The sequence below is a fragment of the Rattus norvegicus genome, chromosome 5 (assembly GCF_036323735.1).
Source record: "Rattus norvegicus strain BN/NHsdMcwi chromosome 5, GRCr8, whole genome shotgun sequence".
Classification (NCBI taxonomy): Eukaryota; Metazoa; Chordata; class Mammalia; order Rodentia; family Muridae; genus Rattus; species Rattus norvegicus.
In genome coordinates this window covers 161,627,438-161,650,409 of record NC_086023.1, presented here as the reverse complement: position 1 = coordinate 161,650,409, position 22,972 = coordinate 161,627,438, and the positions used below count along the sequence as shown (strand labels likewise).

At 40.3% G+C, this 22,972-nt stretch overlaps 2 protein-coding genes across 2 annotated transcripts in view; both read right to left on the bottom strand.

Annotated features, from left to right (window-relative positions):
* Positions 1-22,972, bottom strand: part of LOC103692519 (60S ribosomal protein L9 pseudogene) — a 1,198,372-nt gene that overhangs the window by 1,162,708 nt on the left and 12,692 nt on the right. The window lies entirely within an intron of this gene.
* Positions 666-10,277, bottom strand: Aadacl4fm1 (AADACL4 family member 1). Its single transcript, NM_001134522.1, has 4 exons — positions 10,042-10,277; positions 7,572-7,788; positions 5,279-5,342; positions 666-1,559 (listed from the first exon to the last, which is right to left on the bottom strand). Exons 1-4 carry the CDS (start codon positions 10,222-10,224, stop codon positions 785-787), a joined length of 1,239 nt encoding a protein of 412 aa, NP_001127994.1. The 5' UTR covers positions 10,225-10,277; the 3' UTR covers positions 666-784.

Genomic DNA, 22,972 nt, shown 5'->3' with positions numbered 1-22,972 from the left:
GAGGGGGGAGGGGGATACTTGCCCGGAAACCGGGAAAGGGAATAACACTTGAAATGTATATAAGAAATACTCAAGTTAATAAAAAAAATAAATAAATAAAAAAAAATTTAAAAAAAAAAGAAATACTCAAGTTAATAAAAAAAAACAAATCAACATTTTTGGTTATTAAGAAAGGACAAATCAAAACTTCATTAAGATTCTATCCTACCTTAGTAAGAACCATTAGAGAATTAATGATATACTGGGCATGGCAACACACACCTGAAGGCACAAACAGAACTCTGCAAGTTTGAGGCCAGCCTGTACTACAAAGCAAATATGAGTCTCCATCTCAACACACACACACACACACACACACACACACACACACACACACACACACACACACCATGTTCGTGTGTGTGTGTATGTGTGTGTGTGTGTGTGTGTGTGTGTGTGTGTGTGTGCTTGTGACTTGAAAATAAGAGGGAATCTAAGGGTAAATTTAGAGCACACGGGGATGTTAAATAAGATGATATATACATCAAAGAAGAGCAAAGTTTGCAATAGTTGTGTATAAAATGTAACAAAATTCACTATTTTATATATTAAAAGAACAAAAGAAAGGGTTAAAAAATAAGACTCTCCCCTAACATCAGGCCATTCTCATTCAAGGCACCAGGAATACTTTCATATTTCCTATATTTTATTTCTTTATTTTAAGTTTTCGTTTTCTTTCCTGCTGTGGATTAAAGTGGGGCCTTGTACATTCTAAAACGTTACTTTACCACTGAGCAGCAGTCATTCATAAGCCCTTTATATAACTGACTACAGCATGCATTATGTTCACGGAACAGGGGAATGAGAAAAACTTCTTATCAAACAGCAACATGCATCCATGAAAACCATCCACCACATGGTGCCAGGTCACAGGGACCCCATGGTCTTCCAGGCGCTTTTTATAGAGCAAGACATCATCACGGACAATGTCCCAATGAAGGCTCACAATGAATGCCTCAGGAAGCTGAGTAATGATTTTGTCATCTGCCAGGAGGGGAGAAATGTCTACATTCATTGCATGTTTGGTTTCTAGATAAGCAGCATCATTAAAAGGTGTAGGTGATTCCGGTGGCCGGTATTCAGTCTTGAACCTTTTAGGGATGTTTTCAGGGCTTAGCCATTTCTCATACTTCTTCCAGGCACTTGGGGAAATAGAGGCACCTGTCAACATGGTATCCTTCCAGGAGAGATCAATGGCCAAATATTTACAAACACAGGTAATAAAAAACTCTTGGGTGAGGAAAGGGATATTTATGTTCGTCAGATGTGATGGAGACTGGAAATAAAATGCCTGGAGAACTGGATAAATCAGGACCTGAGCCCGGATCTTGGGGATATCTGTTCTACTCGATAAGGTCTGAGTGACAATAGCTGCAACCGCACCTCCAATGCTGTCCCCACAGATCACGACCCGGGAGGGGTCTACCCCATAGACTTTCAGAGAGTTCAGGAAGTGAATGGAAGCATTCAGGCAATCATAGTAAAGAGAAGGATGGTGGTAATAAGGAAGTTTTCGGTACCTGCAGAAGGAAGACAGAGGACAGCACATCAGTGTGTGGGCAGGAATTACTGGAGGCTAATAGTCTACTTGATTTAATCTTCAATTTCATGACACTAACAATTGAAGACGGTCATCGCTATTTTCCCCTGCATGAATTTGAAGAAGTTGCCAAAAGTCAGAGTTGCTGAAATTCTCTACTTAAACCCATGTTTTGATCAGACATTGTTGGCATACCATGCAAGTTGGAAACTGTTGACATTGGAATAGAACAGGATCGTTAAAGGATATGTTCACAACCAAAGGCAGGAAGATAGAAAACACACTGTAATGAGAGAAAAGAGGCAACAGAAAGTTTGGCTGGTCCCACTGCTCCTGTAAGTAGAGATAGAAGAAAGAACGGTGAAATCAAGGTATGGTTGCTTTAATCTATTGAGGGGAAATGAGAGGAGAGGGGATAGATGCTAAGGGTTGAGAGGGAAGGGAGTGAAGTAAAAGAGAGAGGAGGAAAGGATAAGAGAGGACAGGGAAGGAGATAAGAAAGGAAGTAAGGGGAAGAAGGAGGGAAGAAGAAAGGGGAGGGAAGAAGAGAGAAAGCTCTCCTCATGTCCAACAAATCCCAGGCATCTCTATCAGGCCCTGTCTACTGAAGGCCCTTGACAGATGAGAGCTTTGGGTCCTGGACTGTATGAAAAAGATAGCTAAGTATGTGACTGTGAGCAATCCAGGAAACAGTATTTCTCTAAGGCCATGAGTCAAATTTTTTGCTAGAATTCCTGCCCTGTTTGTGACCTGAAAGTGAAAGTCAAATAAACCCTTTCCTCCCTAAGTTGCCTTTGGTCAGAATGCTTTATCACAAAGACAGAAAGCAAACTAGGGCAGTAGTTATTTAGCAATGCAATGAGTACCTGCAGAATCACCATCCAACAATGTCTAGAGCCTTCACTGTGATTTCCAGCCACCATTTACTGTTCTCTCATAATCCTCCAGGCCTCCTCAGTAAGAAGGGCAGTGGGTGTTTCACATTAGTCTTTTCTATCTACATTTGTCATTGAGTCTATTTACTTGGAAGACCTTTACTTTTTTAATTTTAAACAGTGTGTAAGTGTATGTGCACATGTACACATGAGACTGCAGTGCCTTATGGGAACAGATAAGGGCATTGTATTTCAGATCTCCTAGATCTCCCAGATCTGAAATACAGATAATTGAGAGTACTAGGAACTGAACTAGGGTCTCTACAAGAGTGGTACGTGCTCTTAACCACTGAGACATCCCTCCAGCCTTAAAAGAAATTCTATTGATTTTAATTAATTTTACTTCACATAGAAATTATTAAATGCTAATGTTTGAACATATTTTGCTTAATTTTATCCGACTAAGATCTCCTTATCTTGGCATACTCCCAGGGTTCTAAATGGTTATGCAATGTTTTCTAATATCACATGGTTTTGATAATCCCTTAAAAGACTTCCTTGTTCAAATCTTAGTGCCCAGGTGATTGATCTAGTCATTGAGTGATTGCCATACCATAATGCTTCCAGCATTTTAATGGTTCAATTACTGGTGGGTTTATAATTTGATTTCACTTTGTAATAGTTATGAGAACAGGAACTTGTTTGTAAGGAAGCACTTTTACTCACTGGGCCATTTTGCCAGTCCACTTAGCTGGTGATAATTAAGCAAAAAATAGAACAGAAAGAAAAATCTATAGTTTACCAGAAAAGTTTTAGGTACAGAAGATGCAGTTGTTAAATGATTTAACAACTTTAAAAATAAATCAAATGGCTAGAGAGCTAGTTTAGTGAGTAAGATGGTCATAAGATGCTGCTTGGTCATGAGGACCTGAGTCTGGATCCCAGACCAATAGTGGATGTCTTGCAACTGCCTATAGTCCCAAGGGGTCTGATGGCCTCTTCTGGCCCTTTCACACCCACAACTAGATGTATGCACGTTATCACAGAAACACACACACACACACACACACACATCTTTAAATGAATGAATGAATGAATGAATGAATGAACGAATGATGTTTTGTGCTGGAGGAGAGGGAAAGAATCCTATTGGACAGACATCACCCATGACAGACTTCAGGATAAAACTGTAAACTCGGTAGAAAGAATTCTGCTTGACAATATAGCACTGCCTGGGTGCTCTGCCTGCAATGGTCTACCTAGAAAATTGCCTTCTCAAGGTTCATTTCCCAAAGCTAGTTGCCCAGACTCAAAGTCCAACATGGACATGTTCTAAGGAAGCTGAGCTAGTGTTACAGCTAATGGCAAGCTAGGCATCATCCACATGATGCTGAACATGCAAGCATGTGAAATAGAGTCACTTAGTTCTGGAATCTTCCACCCAGGTCCAAAGGTAAGTCTGAGAGACCAAGTAAAGTATAAGACAGTTGGGATCATGCACCATTGCCCATGAGAAAGAATATGTAAACCTGTGAAATGAAGGCTATGCTCCAATAGAGACCTGAGGAAACAGAAAATGGTAAGAATTCGAACAATGTGATGAAGAACAGAACAGACAAAGAGCAGAAAAGGGGCTGGAGAGATGGCTCAGAGGATAAGAGCACTGGCTGCTCTTCCAGAGGTCCTGAGTTCAATTCCCCGCAACCACATGGTGACTCACAACCATCTGTAATGGAATCTGATGCCCTCTTCTGGTGTGTCTGAAGACAGCAACATACATAACAGTGTGTGCATACATAAAATAAATAAATAAATCTTTTTTTTAAAAAAAAGAGCAGATGAAGGCTAAGAGGGAGGCCAAGTAGACTTTAACCAGCCCAGATCCTTTGAAAATTAAACCAGTCCATCATAAAGGAACAATGAGACTCAATTTGCCCTAGTGTGTTTTCATCTTTCTTGGACCTTGCTTTTCCTTCTATGACACCATTTTTTTTCTGTTTGCCCTGTGCCATTTTATATTGGATGAGTGGAATTTGCTGTTTTCATTGTGTGGCAATTCACAGCTTGCAGAATTGGCCAAAATTGCAGAAGACTTTGGAACTGAATGTTGGAACTACAAGACTAGTACTATTAAACTTGGGGACTCTTGCACTAGATGCATTTTGCATTTTGAGTTGACCATTAGTGTTGAAAGTTCAGAGATGGGATGTTGTATAGATATAAATTCTCCCTCAAAAAGTCTACATTAGCAATTTGTTCCCTGGATATGGACCAAATCATTGAGATATAAGTGGACTGTAGAAGTCTGACATTACTCATGGGATAATTCATTCATTGATTTATAAGTTAATAGCATTATTGGAATGTGGAACTCATTGTAAGATATAGACCTCTCAGGGTGCATCTTTGAATGGCACCTTGTCCCTGGTCCCTTTTCTTCTTGCTTCCTGGCTATAACAAGGCGAGCACACCTGATGTATTATACCCCCTTATTTTGAGAATATTCTGCCCTATAGAATAGCAATGGAGCAAGTTGACCATAGACTGAATGAAGTTTCTGGGACTTGGAGTCAAAGTAACTTCTTCCTTTCTTGGATTATTTTGTTAGTATTTGCAATAGCATTTTTAAAAAGTGAATGAGGGTAACTAATTTTCACTATGGATAGCCCACTCAATCCCCCAATAATGAGGCCCTTTGTTCATTTGCATGATGCTATGTCCAAATGTGAGAGTTTCCTCTAGGAACAAAGACATCTAGGACTGCTACTACTTGTAGATTCCCCCTGCTTTGTGGATAAGACACCCACCATCTGACACTACTTACCCCACTGACATCAACACTGAATCTGTCTCTCGAGCCAGGAAGGCACACAGGTTGTGGTAACTGTCTGCAAAAGAAGACCAGGCTTAGAGTATTGTTTCAGAATGGCCCAGAAATCCCCACATAGTACCAGGAAAGCAGCTGATATGGTGACCATGGACTGTTCCTAGTCTTGCCTTTCCTGAGGACACCCAGGCAACCATGCCAGGTCAAAGTCAGACATCTACCTCCATTAAGTCAGTCTCAGACAGATGTTATCCATTTCCTCCCATTTGTGGGTGCCAGGTTTTATACAGACTTATAAAATATTTTATATATATTCATATATATATATAATTATTTAAGGGGCAAATGAAACTAATAAGGTGGTGAGAAGACAGAATGAAGTGGTATACAGAGGAAGTATACTCAAAGTATATTATATAGTTGTATAATAATGACCTTAGACGATCCAGTATAATTATATGAAAACTAAAGATATTTAGAATAAGCTCCTACATTGTGTTTGTACAAGGCACTCAGCCCCATCAGTTCCTGTTTTCATATGAATTCTTTGCTTTTGTGGAATTTTCTCCCTAGTCTTTTAAAAAGAGTTACTTTTTCAATTATGTGTATATGTGTATGTGGAGGGTGTATGGACCTGAGGAGTGTGGAGGTCAGAAATTGATGTCAGGTTTCCTGGAGATGAAGTTACAAGCATTTGTGAGGTTCTAGATGTACTCATTGGGAACTAAACTAAGATCCTCTTCAAGAGAAGTGAGCACCCCTAACCTGTGACCCATCTCAGGTATAATTTTTTTATCTTAGAGGCTGACTTTCTGGAGTCTCTTGTTTTACAGTTCAGGCCTTACTAACCTCACCCAGATCTTCAGCTATGCAGCATTGACTCCTCCCATTCTTTAGTCCTCAAATCTTACTTTCTTAGAGAGACTGCCTGATTAGAAACACTGGTGTGCTATGACTCTGAGTCAGTCCCTACTCTATGCCCACATTTTCCAGTCTGAAACCATGATCCCTCCCATTTGTGTTCTGTAAGGTCCAGTCTCCTACTTTGACTGGCAGGCCAATGAGGGCAGAGACTGAATCTTGTTCTCTGGACTCTGGGAATCCACAGATAGATACAGCACACAGGTTTCTCCTGCATTCTCTTTTCCTATCCAGTGTTTGTTTCCTTGTATGGATATTGATTTTCTGATAGCATTTTTCTGTGTAACATTTTTCTGTGTAGCATTGCCTTTGTAGACCAGTCTGGCCTCAAACTTATAGTGATACACCTGCCTCTGCCTCCAGAGTGCTGGGATTAAAGGCCTGTACCACCATAATTGGTATCCCCTGCACTCTTGATATTTCCATTCTATGTGGGAGCACACAAAGCCTAGGCAAAGAAACACATTGGGTATAAAAATCAACAGTGACAAAGGAAGCTCTTTGAAAAGTTCTTGTCACAAGGAAGATACCAGGAATGGATCCATTGGTCTAACGTCTGACTTCAGGGTGGCAGGGAGAATCTTTATATAAAATGTTCCCTTTCTTCTACATGCTCTCCCATATACTCATTCTTTCTCTTTAAAGTGTATGGTCTCTTCATTAAAATTGCTGTTACATACGTATATGTATATACATTCCTACATACATAAATATAAATAGCCTGTATAATGCTACTTGTATGTATGTTTTCAGAACTGACTATGTGGTGTTAGATGGCAAACAGAAGACATTCTAACCCAGACTGAGGAAAGCTCACAAGGCTTCAACCCTACACAAAGGATTGTAGGCAACTAAAGAATGCCAAGAGTGGAACAAATAGTCTTTCCCAAGGAAGAAACACTATTTGGATATCCAATACCAAATAATTAGCCCTGAACTGTATTTCTAAAGATCTCTTTAGTGTGGAGAGAAGACCAGCTATTGACAATAGAGCAGCGGGACCACTATTAGATGCAGGGCTGAAGGGGTTGAGCAAGTGATGATAGATCTGGAACTGAGAGCAATGAATTAGTTTGGGACCATTGTGGAACAAAAGGGAATAGGAGTCTGGCATTACACCTAATCATTGGAAGCCCTACTAGCCCATCCCTGTCCCTACATCAATAGAGATATCACATTGAAGAAAGCATTGTTATGAAAACAACAACTCTATTGGCTGACATGGCCTTCAGTCTTAACCGACTCCCCCTAAAAGGAGCTCCAATGATTGCTTGCTTTGACTCCCTCCCAAGATACTATCACAGAAAGTGGGTTGAGTTGTGGAGGTTGTGAGGTCCCTCTACTTCTGTACAACAGGGATGTTTCTTACCCAAGCTGCCAATCAATGCTCCTCCTCCATGGCAGAAGATGATGCCTCTCCGGGGTTTGGAGGAGGCTGCCTTGGGATGAAAGATCCTTACAGGGATTGTGCCAAAATGCAGGTCCTTCACAAACATACCAAGGTTCTCCTTTGGTGCAAGGCTGTCTTGTACAAAGCAGACAAATTGGGACATGGAGCAAATTTTCATCTTTTCAAATATATTCCCCTGTAGAAAAGAGAGAACAGTTGGAGAGTTTCAAGATGCCTCTGTCCTTTCTACTCTTTACATGCTGCCCATACAGCTGCCCTTCTCAACTGTGGGATCTGCACAAAGCTTCCATTTGAATGTGGTGTAACTGGTTTCTCCCAAGATTTATGAATATCCAAAGTGGCTTGTGAAGATTTAGAGCATGGGAGATTTGAACAGTAAGGAAACAAGAGTCAATTTCTGGCAGTCTCTGTAGAAAAGACGTATGAGCCAAAAGCTTGGTTATATGTCTGTCTTAGCTCATTTCCCATTTCCACAGAACAGTGGAGGCTTTGTTTATCCTTTACTCCTTCCTTTAAAGAATGTGAGGAAAGCCATTCTTTCTGGTCCTAGGCCCACATGACTCTGGGTAGTCTCCTCTTTAAAGTCCACAGCAAAGTTGAGGCTTGGTAAAGAACATTCCATGGACTTGAGCCCCCCTGCACTGACTTTGCAGATATAATATCTACTTCCAGCTCTCACTGCTTCCCCAAACTTTGTACTTCAGGGAAATTGGTTATACCGTTCCTTGCAGTTCTCTCAACCACAAAATAGGGATCCACTACCATCTGTTTCAGGCTCATCTGAATGGAATAAAGGAGTATGTTTAGAAATAACCACAAATAAACTACTCAAAAGCTGGCAGCCTTTCCTTTGTTTCTTGAGCATTGACAGCATGATACTCTCCAAATGTGGAGAAGGTGGTTGATGGGGAGGATGGCATTAATAAACACGAGGTCATGACTACTGTAATTCCCAAAGGGACAAGAAGCAAGACTGGAATCTGAGAGCTATGTATGTCTCTTCATAATGAGCAGCTTAGCTCTTTGACCACTGTAGGGCTGAGACTGTGACTGGATTAATGAATTATCTGTCACTTATTAATACATTCACTGACACCGTAGGCATGGACAAAGCAAGGCATAACAGTGGACCTCATTTGCCATATTTGATTCATATTGTATTGTTATGTGCTCTCCTCTCTCAGTATGAGAAGCACTGATGACTTTAGAAGATGTTCTGGATCTTGGATGGTCCCTACACAAAGCCTCCATGACCTCTACTGGAAAGACAGCATTTGTTATTTTTTCTGAGATATTCTTAGGGTAGCAGAGTTTCTGAGTCATATTCTCTGGGAAGGTATCTCAACATATTCCTATAACAAGAAGGGAAGAACAGATTGACCTAGATTTCCATCAGTCTGTGCTGAGAGAAGGCTAGATAACTCAACAAACCCTTCTAGAATGCCTCCCATAAACTATTGATTTGTTTTTGCCACATTCAAGTCCTAAACTCCTCTGCCTTTTCTGTCTTTTTTAAATTAAAATGCATTTATTTTTATTTTATGTGAATGAGGATTTACCTACAGCGATTATTGTACCAGGTGTGTACCTGGTCCCCTTGAAGGCCAGAAGAAAGCATCAGATCTTGAAGTTAAATATGGTGATGTGGGTGCTTGGAACTGAACTCAGGTCTTGAAGAGGAATAAACACTAAGCCACCTCTCTAGTTTGGTTTAAAGATCTTCTAAGCACTTAGGTTAATCACTTCTTAATAGTTTGCATATTAGAAAGCTCGTACTTCCCACCCCAGGACATATAAAGCTATTAATATATTAAGTTAATTTCAAGTTAATTTTTCTTTTGTTTAGTTTCTTGTAATCTACAATTAAATTTAAGACAGGATAAGATTTTTCTTTTGTCCTTTCCAACTCTATAAAATTTTTTTCCACTGGCAGTAACTCTTGCCTGGGAGATACTAAAATCACAGGACTCTAGCTCACAAAGGATATCCCTAACCATTCCAAACTGATGAACGACCAAATACTATGACACACCTCAGAAGACTGGGTTCACATTTTCCTAACTGAAGCTTCTTATTTTACTGATGAGGAATCAGAAGTATTTTAACCAACCAGGTAAGGACTTACTCGACCCAGCCAAAGTCACCTTTCCCCAACCAATTTCTGGCATTTGTAAGGGACTCAGACTGTTTCTCACTAGCAACCAACTTCCCATTTTTTCCCTGCAGCTTCTTCTTGTGTGAAATGAAGGAGGTGAGAGGGTACACAAAGCTTACATTGTTCATAGGGAGTCCTCAGTACTTTGCCTGACATATCACTACTGACCAGCACACATTGGCCATTGTACTATGTAGATCTTTGCAAAATGCTTTCCTCAGGCTGAAGTTCAGTCTACCCTGGCATGACATGATTTTAAGAAACAAAATTTACCCATGTGGTTGTCAGATGAAAGCCATAGTGTAGAATCCGTAACTTCACAGGGTGTAGAACAGAAGGAGGCACATCAATAGTACGGAGGTCGTCTATGAGAACCCACACATTGACTCCCAGGACCAGGAGACACATGGTAGCGAGGAGAAATCCCACCAAGTAAAGCATGGAATTCATATTCATTCAGAGGGAGCTGAGGAACACCTGTACCATGGGGAGAATTCACGGAATGTCACACACACACAAATCCAGCTGACTTATATCCTTCAAAGAAGCACCATGGCCTAACCTTACCCCTCGTCAAACCTATCTACATAGTGAAAGAATCCTCCATGTGAACTGATTGCAACAAACCACAGTTCAGAGAGGCTCCTCTCATGCCAGCAACAGTGGAGCCCTGGTACAATGTCCCCAGGGCACAATAGTCTGTCATCATACCACCCAGGGAGTCACCAATCTGATTAGGAGATGAACAGTATTGGGAAGGGGTTGTCCGGAAATTGATGCCAAGTGACAGTCAAGTCCCTTGGAACTGGAGGAAATTCACAGAAGTCACATAAGGTATTCTGTGACTCTCCTCTCAGGTGTGAAATCAGCGATTAGAAAGCTGTTGAGCCACAATGAGGAAGGGCATTGTACAATATCTAGAACAACCCATCTATCCCATCCTCACCTTTCCTCTGACCTTACTAGCCTTATTTGCTTAATAACAGAAATTAGTTTCACAATTGTTCCTTGAACTCACCCCACTTTATGTCCCACATTCACATATTTTGAAGTCTAAGTCATGCTAATCTAAACATGTCACCCTAAACTGGAAAAGCTAATTTTGAGAGATGTTAAGCAACTTTTCTATGAGCACATTTTTGCATATCTGTGTGAGTGCACACACACAGTGTGCATGCAGCATATGCATACTCTTTTATATGTGTGTTGACATGTATGTGTATAAGTTGACATCAGGTATATTCCTCAGTTGCTTTCTACTTTATTTACCAGTGCATGGCCTTTCTCTGAATCTGGAGCTCATCAGCTCTAGCCTGCATGACCTGGGGATCCTCTGTGTCTTCCTTCCTACCTGCTTTCCTGCCACCATACCTGCCCAGATTTTAAGTGCTCTGAGCTTCAATCCTCACATTATGCTTTATAAACTGAGCCATCTTTCTAGCACACTTTTGAAAATGTAAAATGAAAAATTCAGTGCCTCAATCCACAGTCACTTCCTTTGTTGAATGTTTGATGCTAGAGTACCTTCTACCTTTCATGATCTGATATGGGTTTTTCCCTTCCTCTTGGGACTGATTGTCACTGCAAGAGTCTTCTAATCCAGTGGCTAACAAAGTTCAAAATAGTCATTAATATGCCACCTTTTAAATTACTCAGAGGATTATGGTGCAGGGTCTTTGTAAAGTTTGGGAAAACACCCTAGAGGCCCTGGATTTATTCCTACTATGAACAAGAAATCAGTCCTTCCAAGTTATTCATCCTCTGATATTAGTAATCCTTGCTGATGGGGTAGAAAAGGGAAGAGAGGAAGAGGATATTTGTGATTGTCTTGAGATATAGATAAAGAAGCACTTATGTTACACTAAGCATATTTTTCCCATCTTTATTAACTTGAGTTTTTCTTATTTACATTCCCATTGTTATTCCCCTTCCCTGTTTCCAGGCCAACATCCCCCTAACTCCTCCCTCTCCCCTTCTCAATGGGTGGTCCCCTCCCCATCCTCCCCCCATTATCACTCTCCCCCCAACAATCACGTTCACTGGGGATTCAGTCTTGGCAGGACCAAGGGCTTCCCCTTCCACTGGTGATCATACTAGGCTATTCATTGCTACCTATGAGGTTGGAGCCCAGGGTCAGTCCATGTATAGTCTTTGGGTAGTGGCTTAGTCCCTGGAAGCTCTGGTTGGTTGGCATTGTTGCTCATATGGGGTCTCGAGCCCCTTCAAGCTCTTCCAGTCCTTTCTCTGATTCCTTCAACGGGGGTTCTGTTCTCAGTTCAGTGGTTTGCTGCTGGCATTCACCTATGTATTTGCTGTATTCTGGCTGTGTCTCAGGGAGAGATTTACATCCAGTTCCTGTCAGCCTGCACTTCTTTGCTTCCTCCATCTTATCTAATTGGATGGCTATATATGTATGGGCCACACATGGGGTAGGCTCTGAATGGGTGTTCCTTCTGCCTCTGTTCTAAACTTTGCCCCCCTATTCCCTCCTGAGGGTATTCTTGTTCCCCTTTTAAAGAACAAGTGAAGAATTCCCATTTTGGTATCCTTCTTGAGTTTCATGTGTTCTGTGCATCTAGGGTAATTCAAGCATTTGGGCTAATAGCCACTTATCAATGAGTGCATACCATGTGTGGTTTTTTTTGTGATTGGGTTACCTCGCTCAGGATGGTATTTTCCAGTTCCCTCCATTTGCCTATGAATTTCATAAAGTCATTGTTTTTGATAGCTGAGTAATACTCCATTGTGTAGATGTACCACATTTTCTGTATCCATTCCTCTGTTGAAGGGCATCTGGGTTCTTTCCAGCTTCTGGCTATTATAAATGAGACTGCTATGAACATAGTGGAGCATGTGTATTTGTTATATGTTGGGGCATCTTTTGGGTATATGCCCAAGAGAGTTATAGCTGGATCCTCAGGTAGTTCAATGTCCAATTTTCTGAGGAACCTCCAGACTGATTTCCAGAATGGTTGTACCAGTCTGCAATCCCACCAACAATGGAGGAGTGTTCCTCTTTCTCCACATCCTCACCAGCATTTGCTGTCACCTGAGTTTTTGACCTTAGCCATTCTCCCTGGTGTGAGGTGAAATCTCAGGTTGTTTTGATTTGCATTTCCCTTATGACTAAAGATGTTGAACATTTCTTTAAGTGTTTCTCAGCCATTCAGCATTCCCCAGCTCTGAATTCTTTGTTTAGCTCTGAACCCCATTTTTAACAGGGTTATTTGTCTCATCGCGGTCTAACTTCTTGAGTTCTTTGTATATTTTAGATATAAGCCCTCTATCTGTTGTAGGATTGGTAAAGATCTTTTCTCAATCTCTTGGTTGACATTTTGTCCTAACAAGGGTGTCCTTTGCCTTACAGAAGCTTTGCAGTTTTATCAGATCCCATTTGTCTATTCTTGATCTTAGAGCATAAGCCATTGGTGTTTTGTTCAGGAAATTTTTTCCAGTGCCCATGTGTTCGAGATGCTTCCCTAGTTTTTCTTCTATTAGTTTGAGTGTATCTGGTTTGATGTGGAGGTCCTTTATCCACTTGGACTTAAGCTTTGTACAGGGTGATAAGCATGGATCGATCTGCATTCTTCTACATGTTGACCTCCAGTTGAACCAGCACCATTTGCTGAAAATGCTATCTTTTTTCCATTGGATGGTTTTGGCTCCTTTGTCAAAAATCAAGTGCCCATAGGTGTGTGGGTTCATTTCTGGGTCTTCAATTCTGTTTCATTGGTCTATCTGTCTGTCTCTGTACCAATACCACGCAGTTTTTATCACTATTGCTCTGTAATACTGCTTGAGTTCAGGGATAGTGATTCCCCCTGAAGTCCTTTTATTGTTGAGGATAGCTTTAGCTCTCCTGGGTTTTTTGTTATTCCAGATGAATTTGCAAATTGTTCTGTGTAACTCTCTGAAGAATTGGATTGGTATTTTGATGAAAATTGCATTGAATTTGTAGATCGACTCACCATATTTTTAAGTACCAAGCACACATGAATGGGCATGCATGTTGGCCACTGGCAGATGCTGATGCTTGTCTTCAAAAGCTGTATCACCTGTATGGCAGGTAACCGTCATTCAGGTCATGATCATTGTGTATGTGTCATCAGGCTAAGTTAGTCTAAGGATCATGAGATATGATTTCACTGTTGGAGATGGAGAGGAACACATGAGAAGATGCGTAACTTTATAAGAGAGAGAGAGAGAAAGAAGGAAACTACACACAGATGAGGAGGGAAGGCAGTTTAAAACTTAAATGGGAAGGTGATATTTCTATGAACCAAACTACACTGTATACCACAAGGAACATGATGAAGAAAGACACGGCCTTACTCGGACACTGTGCCTACATCTCCACTGCACCTCTTTGTCCCTCCTTGGACTGGCATCTTGAATGTATGTGGCAACATCCAAAAAGTTGTACTGGAAGTAGACTAGGAGGAAGACTGTGTTGGGTATTTTCTCTCCCTGCTTCTTGTCTTTCATATGGTATGCTTAGTTCTGCACATCTTTCAAGAGATGATGATAGGGAAATTCTGAAACATTGTTGCAAAGTATATCTGTTTCCTTTGGTGCACACTATTATTCCTAACATTCAGGATGTAGAGGGAAATAGTCTCTGTAAGTATGAGAACATCCAGGGCTACATAGAGAGACACTGTCTCAAAGAAAGAAAAAAGTTTCCTTTTGAGACAAGGACAGTTGAGGCTGGCCTCCAAGTATCTTCAAATGGTCTGGAGACTGCTTGGGATATGGACATGCATACCTCTTTTTATATAGAAAGAAGAGGGAACTGGCTCATCAGTAAAGAGCCTTTGCTGCTCTTCAAGACATGCAGTTCAGATTCCAGCACCCATATGCCAGTCAGTTCATAGCCATCCTTGCCTACAGTTTTAGGGGGGTTCAATGTATATGCATACATACAGGCAAACATGCATAAAAGTAAATCAATAAGGAAAAAAACTTTTTGAGAGCCCTCTGGACACAGGAACCTAGTCTCTGCCTGCACCCAGAGCTGAAAGTCAGTCACCAGGAGCACTGATACACCTCAGAGCAGAGGTAAGACCACCACTTCTGCTTGTAGGGACTGACCTGGAGCTCTCAGGACACACAAACCCAGGAGCAGTCTGGGACAAGACACTTCTGGTTTCCGCCTGCACCTGGAGCTGACCCAGTTCCACAGCTCTCTATACCTAGATAACGCTGGGAGAAGTGCTGGCACACAAGCTTACAGGAGGGTCAAGCCACTGTCAGAGACAGCAAGACCAGCTAACCAGAGACAACCAGATGGCAAGAGGTAAGCACAGGAACCTAAGCAAAAAAAAAACCAAGACTACTTGGCATCATCAGAGCCCAGTTCTCCCACCAAAGAAAAGATTGGATATCCCAACACACTGGAAAAGCAAGATTTGGATTTAAATCTCATGATGATGATAGAGGACTTTAAGAAAGACATAAATAACTCCCTTAGAGAAATACATGACAATACAAGTAAAAAGGTAGAAGGCCTTAAAGAGGAAACAAAATTCCCTTAAAGAATTACAGGAAAACACAACCAAACAGTTGAATGAATTAAATAAAACCATCCATGAACTAAAAATGGGAATAGAAAATAAAGAAACCACAAAGGGGGAGAACCCTGGAGATACAATACTTAGGAAAGAGATCAGGAGTCGTAGATTCGTAGATGCAAGCATCACCAACAGAATACAATAGATAAGAGAGAATCTCAGAGGAAGAAGATACCATAGAAAATATTGACACAATAATCAAAGAAAATGTAAAATGCAGAAAGCTCCTAAACCAAAACATCCAGGAAACCCTGTACACAATGAGAAGATCAAACATAAGGATAATAGGTATAGAAGAGAGCAAAATTTCCCAACATAAAGGACAAGTAAATATCTTCAAAATAATCTGTCCGAACCTAAAGAAAGAGATGACCATAAACATATAAGAAGCCTACAGAACCCCAAATAGATTGAACCAGAAAAGAAATACCTCTCATCACATAATAGTCAAAACACAAAATGCGCAAAATAGAGTATTAAAAGCAGTAAGGTCAAGTAACATATGAAGACAGATCCATCAGAATTACACCAGACTTCTCACCAGAGACTATGAAAGCCAGAATATCCTGAGCAGATATCATACAGACTGTAAGAGAACACAAATGCCAGCCCAGGCTACTATATCCAGCAAAACTCTCAATTAACATAGATTGAGAAAACAAGATATTCTGTGAAGAAAAAAACAAATTTACACAGTATCTTTCCACAAGTCTAGCCCTACAAAGGATAATATATGGACAACTCCAAAACAAGGAGTGAAACTATACCCTAGAAAAAGCAAGAAAGTAATCTTCTAGCAATATACCCAAAAGAAGAGAGTCACACAAACATAATTCAACCTCTAACAAAAGTAACAGAAAACAGTAATCACTATTCCTTAATATCTCTTAACATCAGGGGATTCAATTCCCCAATAAAAAGACATAGACTAACAGACTGGATACAGAAAGAGTACCCAGCATTTTGCTTCATACAAGAAACACACCTCACTGACAAAGACAGACACTACCTCAGAATAAAAGGCTGGCAGACAAATTTCTAAATGGTCCCATGCAGCAAGCTGAAGTAGCAATTCTAATATCGAATAAAATTGATTTTCAATGAAAAGTCATCAAAAATGATAAGGAAGGATATTTCCTATAAATCAAAGGAAAAATCCACAAAGGTGAGTTCTTGATCCTGAATATATATGCTCCAAATGCAAGAGCACCTACATTCATAAAAGAAACTTTACTAAAGCTCAAAGCACACATTGTAACTAACACAAAAATAGTGGGAGACTTCAATGCCCCATTCTTATCAATGGACAGATAATGGGAAAAGAAACTAGACGGAGACACAGTGAAACTAACAGAAGTTATAAACCAAATGGATTTAACATATATATATATATACATATATACATATATATATATATATATATATATACACACACACACACACATATATATATGTATGTATATACACATTTCATCCTAAAACAAAAGAATATACCTTCTTCTCAGGACCTCAAGGTACCTTTTCCAAAAGTGACCATTTAATCAGTCACAAAACAGGCCTCAACAGATACAAGAAGATTAAAACAATCCTATGCAAGACTAAGGCTTGTCTTCAATAACAACAAAAATGACAGAGAGCCCACATACACATGGAAGGTGAACAATGCTCTATTCAATAATAACATGGTCAAGGAGGAAATAAAGAAAGAAACTAAAGACTTTTTAGAATTTAATGAAAATGAAGGACAGCACATACCCAAACTTATAGGACACAGTGAAAGCAGTGTTAAGAGGAAAACTCATAGCTCTGAGCGCCTCCAAAAAGAAACTGGAGAGAACATATACTAGCAGCTTGACAGCACACCTCAAACTCTGGAGCAAAAGGAAGCAAATACACCCAAGAGAAGTAGACAGCAGAAAATAATCAAACTCAGGGCTGAAATCAACCAAATAGAAAAAAGAACTATACAAAGAATCAACAAATGAGGAGCTGGTTCTTTGAGAAAATCAACAAGATAGACAAACCCTTAGCCAGACTAACCAGAGGGCACAGAGTATCAAAATTAATGAAATCAGAAATGAAATGGGAGACATAACAACAGAATCAGAGGAAATTCAAAAAATCATCAAATCCTACTATAAAAGTTTATACTCAACAAAAATGGAAAATCTGGATGAAATGGACAATGTTCTGGACAGATACCAGTTACCAAAGCTAAATCAGGATCAGATGAACCATCTAAACAGTCCCGTAACTCCTGAAGAAATAGAAGGAGGTATTAAAATATTAAAAGTCCCTCAATAACAACAACAAAAACAACAACAACAACAACGACAACAAAGCAGTCCAGGACCAGATGGGTTTAGTGTAGAATTCTATCAGACCTTCATAGAAGACCTAAAACCAATAATTTCCAAACTATTCCACAAAATAGAAACAGAAGGAACACTACCCAATTCCTTTTACAAAGCAACAATTATGTTTATACTTAACCACACAAAGACCAAACAAAGAAAGAGAGCTTCAGACCAATTTCCATTATGAATATCAATGTAAAAATACTCAATAAAATTCTTGCTAACCAAATCCAAGGACACATCAAAACAATCATCCATCATGATCAAGTAGGCTTCATCCCAGGGATGCAGGGATCAATACATGGAAATCCATCAATATAATCCACTATATAAACAAACGCAAAGACAAAATCACATGATCATCTCATTAGGTGCTGAGAAAGTATTTCCTAAATATAGTAAAAAGCAATATGCAGCAAACTAGTAGCCAACATAAAACTAAGTGGAAAGAAACTTGAAGCAATCCCACTAAAATCAGGAGCTAGACAAGGCTCTCCACTCTCTCTCTACTTATTCAATATAGTACTCAAATTCCTAGCCAGAGCAATCAGACAAAAAAGGAGGTCAAGGGGATACAAATTGGAAAGGAAAAAAGTCAAAATATCACTATTTGCAGACGATACGATAGTATAGTTAAGTGACACCCAAAGTTCCACCAAAGAACTACGAAGCCTGATGAACAACTTCAGCAAAAGTGGCTAGATATAAAATTAACTCAAACAAATCACTAGCCTTCCTCTACTCAAAGGATAACCAGGCTGAGAAAGAAATTAGGGAACAACCGGCACAATAGTCACAAATGACATAAAATAACTTGTGACTCTAACCAAGCAAGTATAAGTTCAGTATAGCAAGAATTTCAAGTCTCAGAAGAAAGAAATTGAAGATGGAAAAATCTCCCAGGCTCATGGATTGGCAGGATTAATATAATAAAAATGACCATTTTGCCAAAAGTGATCTGCAGATTCAGTGCAATCCCCATCAAAGTCCCAATTCAATTCTTCACAGAGTTAGGAAGAGTAATTTGCAAATTCAGTTGGAATAACAAAAATCCCAGGATATTGAAAACTATACTCAACAATAAAAGAACTTCTGGGGTAATTAGCATCCATGAGCTCAAACTGGATTACAGAGTAATGGTGATAAGAATCCATATGGCGTTGATACAGACACAGGCAGGTAAATAAATAAAATAGAATTGAAGATCCAGAAATGAACCCATACAACTATGGTCACCTGATCTTTGACAAAGGAGCTAAAACCATACAGTGGGAAAAGATAGCATTTTCAACAAATGGTGCTGGTTCAACTGGAAGTCAACATGTAGAAGAATGCAAATCAATCCATTCTCATAGCCCTGTACAAAGCTCCAGTCCAAGTGGATTAAAGACCTCCACATAAAACCAGATACACTTAAACTAGTAGAAGAAAAAGTGGGGAAGAGTTTTGAACACATGGGCACTGGGGAAATTTTTTTGAACAGAACACCAATGACTTATGCTCTAAGATCAAGAATCGACAAATGGGACCTCATAAAACTTCATAGCTTCTGGAAGAAAAAGGACAGTGTCATTAGGACAAAACAGCAACTGACAGATTGGGAAAAGATCTTTATCAATCCTACATGTGATAGAGGGCTAGTATTTAATATATACAAAGAACTCAAGAAGTCAGACTCCAGAGAGTCAAGTATCCCTATTAAAAATGGGGTACAGAGCTAAACAAAGAATTCTCAGCTGAGGAATGTTGAATGTCTGAGAAGTACCTAAAGAAATGTTCAACATCCTTAGTCATCAGGGAGATGCAAATCAAAACAACCCTGAGATTCTACCTCACACCAATCAGAATGGCTAAGGTCAAAAACTCAGGTGATAGCACATGCTGGCAAAGATGTGGAGAAAGAAGAACACTCCTCCATTGTTGATGGGATTGCAAGCTGGTAGAACCACTCTGGAAATCAGTCTGGAGATTCCTCAGAAAATTGGAAATAGTACTACCCGAGGACCCAGCTATACCTCTCCTGGGCATATACCCAAATGATGCCCCAACATACAACAAGGACACAATCTCCACTATGTTTGTAGCAGCCTCATTTATAATATCCAGAAGCTGGAAAGAACCCAGGTGCCCCTCAACAGAAGAATGGATACAGAAAATGTGGTACATCTACACAGTGGAGTACTACTCAACTATCAAAAACAATGACTTCATGAATTTCATAGGCAAATGGGTTGAACTAGAAAAAATCATCCTGAGTGAGCTAACCCAAACACACAAAAAAAAGCCACACATGGTATGCACTCACTGATAAATTGACAGCCCAAACGCTCAAATTACCCAAGATTCAATCCACAGACCACATGAAGCTCAAGAAGAAGGATGACCAAAGTAAGGATGCTTCAGGCCTTCTTAAAAGTGAGAACAAAAATATTCTTAGGTGAAGACAGTTTGGAGCAGAGCCTGAAGGAATGGCCATTTAGAGCCTGCCCCACCTAGGGATCCAGCCCAGACAATATTGCTGATGCCAAGAAGTACACGCTGACAGGAGCCTGATATAGCTTCTTAAGAAGCTTTCCCAGAACATGACAAAAACAGAGGCAAATGCTCACAGCCAACCATTGAACTGAGAATGGGTCCCCATCAGAGGAATTAGAGAAAGGATTGAAGAAGCTGAAGGGACTTTCAACCCCACAAGACAACAATACCAACAAAACTAAGCTCCCAGGGTCTAAAGCACCAAAGAGTGTACATGGACAAACCCATGGCTCCAGCTGCATATGAAGCAGAGGATGGCCTTGTTTGGCACCAATGGGTGAAGACCTTGGTTCTGCTAAGGCTGGACCCTCTAGTGTAGGGGAATGTCAGAGCGAGGAGGTGGGAAGGGGTGGGTGGTTGTGGGGTAACACCCTCATAGAAGAAGGGGAAGGGGGATAGGATAGGGGGTTTATGGGTGGGAAACCAGGAAAGGGGATAACATTTAAAATTTAAATAATAAATATCCAATAAAAAACACTAGATATATGGGGGGGAATAAATTTCATATTCCAGATGGCCTCTAGAGCTTCCCAGAACAACCTTGGTTGTCCTGCTGAGTGGTTTTGGTTCTTAAAGAGGCATCCTTAACTATAATGGTGTGCTGTGCTGACTAGTTATATGTCAACCTGAAACACTTAGTATCTTTTTGGAGGTAGAATCCTCAAATGAGAAGATGCTTCCTTGTAAGCAAGCCTGTGGTGCATTTTCTTGTTTGAGGACTGATGTGGGAGGGTCCAGCCTATTGTGGGTGATGACACCCTTAGTTCTTAGTGCTATAAGAAAGCAGGTTGAGGGGGCTGTGGAGATGGCTCAGTGGTTAAGAGCACTGACTGCTCTCCCAGAGGTCCTGAGTTCAATTCCCAGCAACCACATGGTGGCTCACAACCATCTGTAATGAGATCTGATGACCTCTTCTGGTGTGTCTGAAGACAGCGACAGTGTTCTTACATATAATAAATAAATCTTTTAAAAATAAGGAAGCAGACTGAGCAAAACAGTAATTAAGTAACACCCCTCCATGGCCTGTGCATTTGCCTCCAGGTTCCTGAGTGTGTGAGTTTCTGTTCTCACTGCCCTCACTGCTTTGATGATGAACTGTGTGAGCAAAATAAACCCTTTCTTCCCTGAGTTGCTTTATGTCATGTTGTCACCTAACTAAGACACACTCTAGCTGATCTTCCATACATGCAAATATCTAATGAATTGGGCTTTCTTAGCATCATCCTCCTAATTGGCCCCTGAACAGTAGGCCTTCAGTAGGTAGATATTTTTTTACCCTGAAATGAAGTCCTGAGAAGTTACTACCATAGCAAAACCCAATTCCTTAACCAGTCCCTTTAGCCAGTTCAGGCTGCCTTTATCATCTTTTTTCCTTCTTCCAATATTTTGAAGAGATATTCTGAATTCTGGGCTCATCATAACTTCTATGTTATTTGCACATAGCTTTATTTGTGTCTATACTGTTTTAGAAAACACTCCTGGGGGCTGGGCTCAATTGGTAGACTGCTCACCTAGTACATAGTACTGCACAAACAAGATATGATGGTATATACCTACAATCCCAGCACTCAGGACCTGGAGTGAGGTAGAAGAGCAGAAGTTAAAGATTATATACATATACATTATATACATTATATACATCATATACATCATATACATTATATACATTATATACATCATTATATACATTATATACATTTGCCAGGAGCCATCCAGGAGAGACTAAAAATTAGCAGGTAATTTTCCTGAAATGATTTCACCATGGACTGTAAAACTACAATGGATAAGCCCTTCTAGGCAAGGCCAGAAAGAATAAGTTTTTAAAAAGATTCCTGATATTAATATGCTTTTCCTGGGGCAGGCTCTGAATGGCCATTCCTTCGGTCTCTGCTCCAAACGTTGTCTCCATATCCCCTCCTATGAATATTTTTGTTCTCCCTTTTTTTTTCTTTTCTTTTTTTTTTTGGAGCTGGGGACTGAACCCAGGCCTTGCGCTTGCTAGGCAAGCGCTCTACCACTGAGCTAAATCCCCAACCCCTTTTTCTCCCTTTTAAGAAGGACCGAAGCGTTGATTAATTGGGAGATAAACAATGGTTAGAACATTCGAAATAAATTTTTAATCTTTATTTATGTACATGTATTCCCCTCTGTGTGTGTGTGTGTGTGTGTGTGTGTGTGTGTGTGTGTGTGTGTGTGTGAGAGAGAGAGAGAGAGAGAGAGAGAGAGAGAGAGAGAGAGAGAGAGAGAGATGGTTGCCTATAAGAAGCCAGGAGAAAATGTCAGGTGCCCTGCCATTGAAGTTGTAGGTGGTTGCAAGCCATGCTTGTGAGTTCTGGGAACCAAACCTGAGTTCTCTGCAAGAAGTGGTCTTTACCACTGAGCCATCTCTCCAGCCCCCATGAATAATACCTTCTAAACAGTTGGTTAATACATCTAAATTTCTATATAGTATGTCTTCCTGGCCCACTGTATCAAGAACTTCTCTGTTTGTTTTGAGATAATGTTTGTCTCTGCAGCCCTGGCTGTCCCGGAACTCGCTCACTCTGTAGTCCAGCCTAGCCTCAAACTCAGAGATCCACCTGCCTCTGCCTCCCTAGTGCTGGCATTAAAGTTGTGTGCCACCACTAATTGGCTTCAAGTACTCTGACTCAGCTGTACCCAGCCCTAGCAATCAGAATTCAAAGGCAACCCAGCAGTCAATACACATCTTCTGCCCTGGTTACCTTGACCAGTTGAATCATC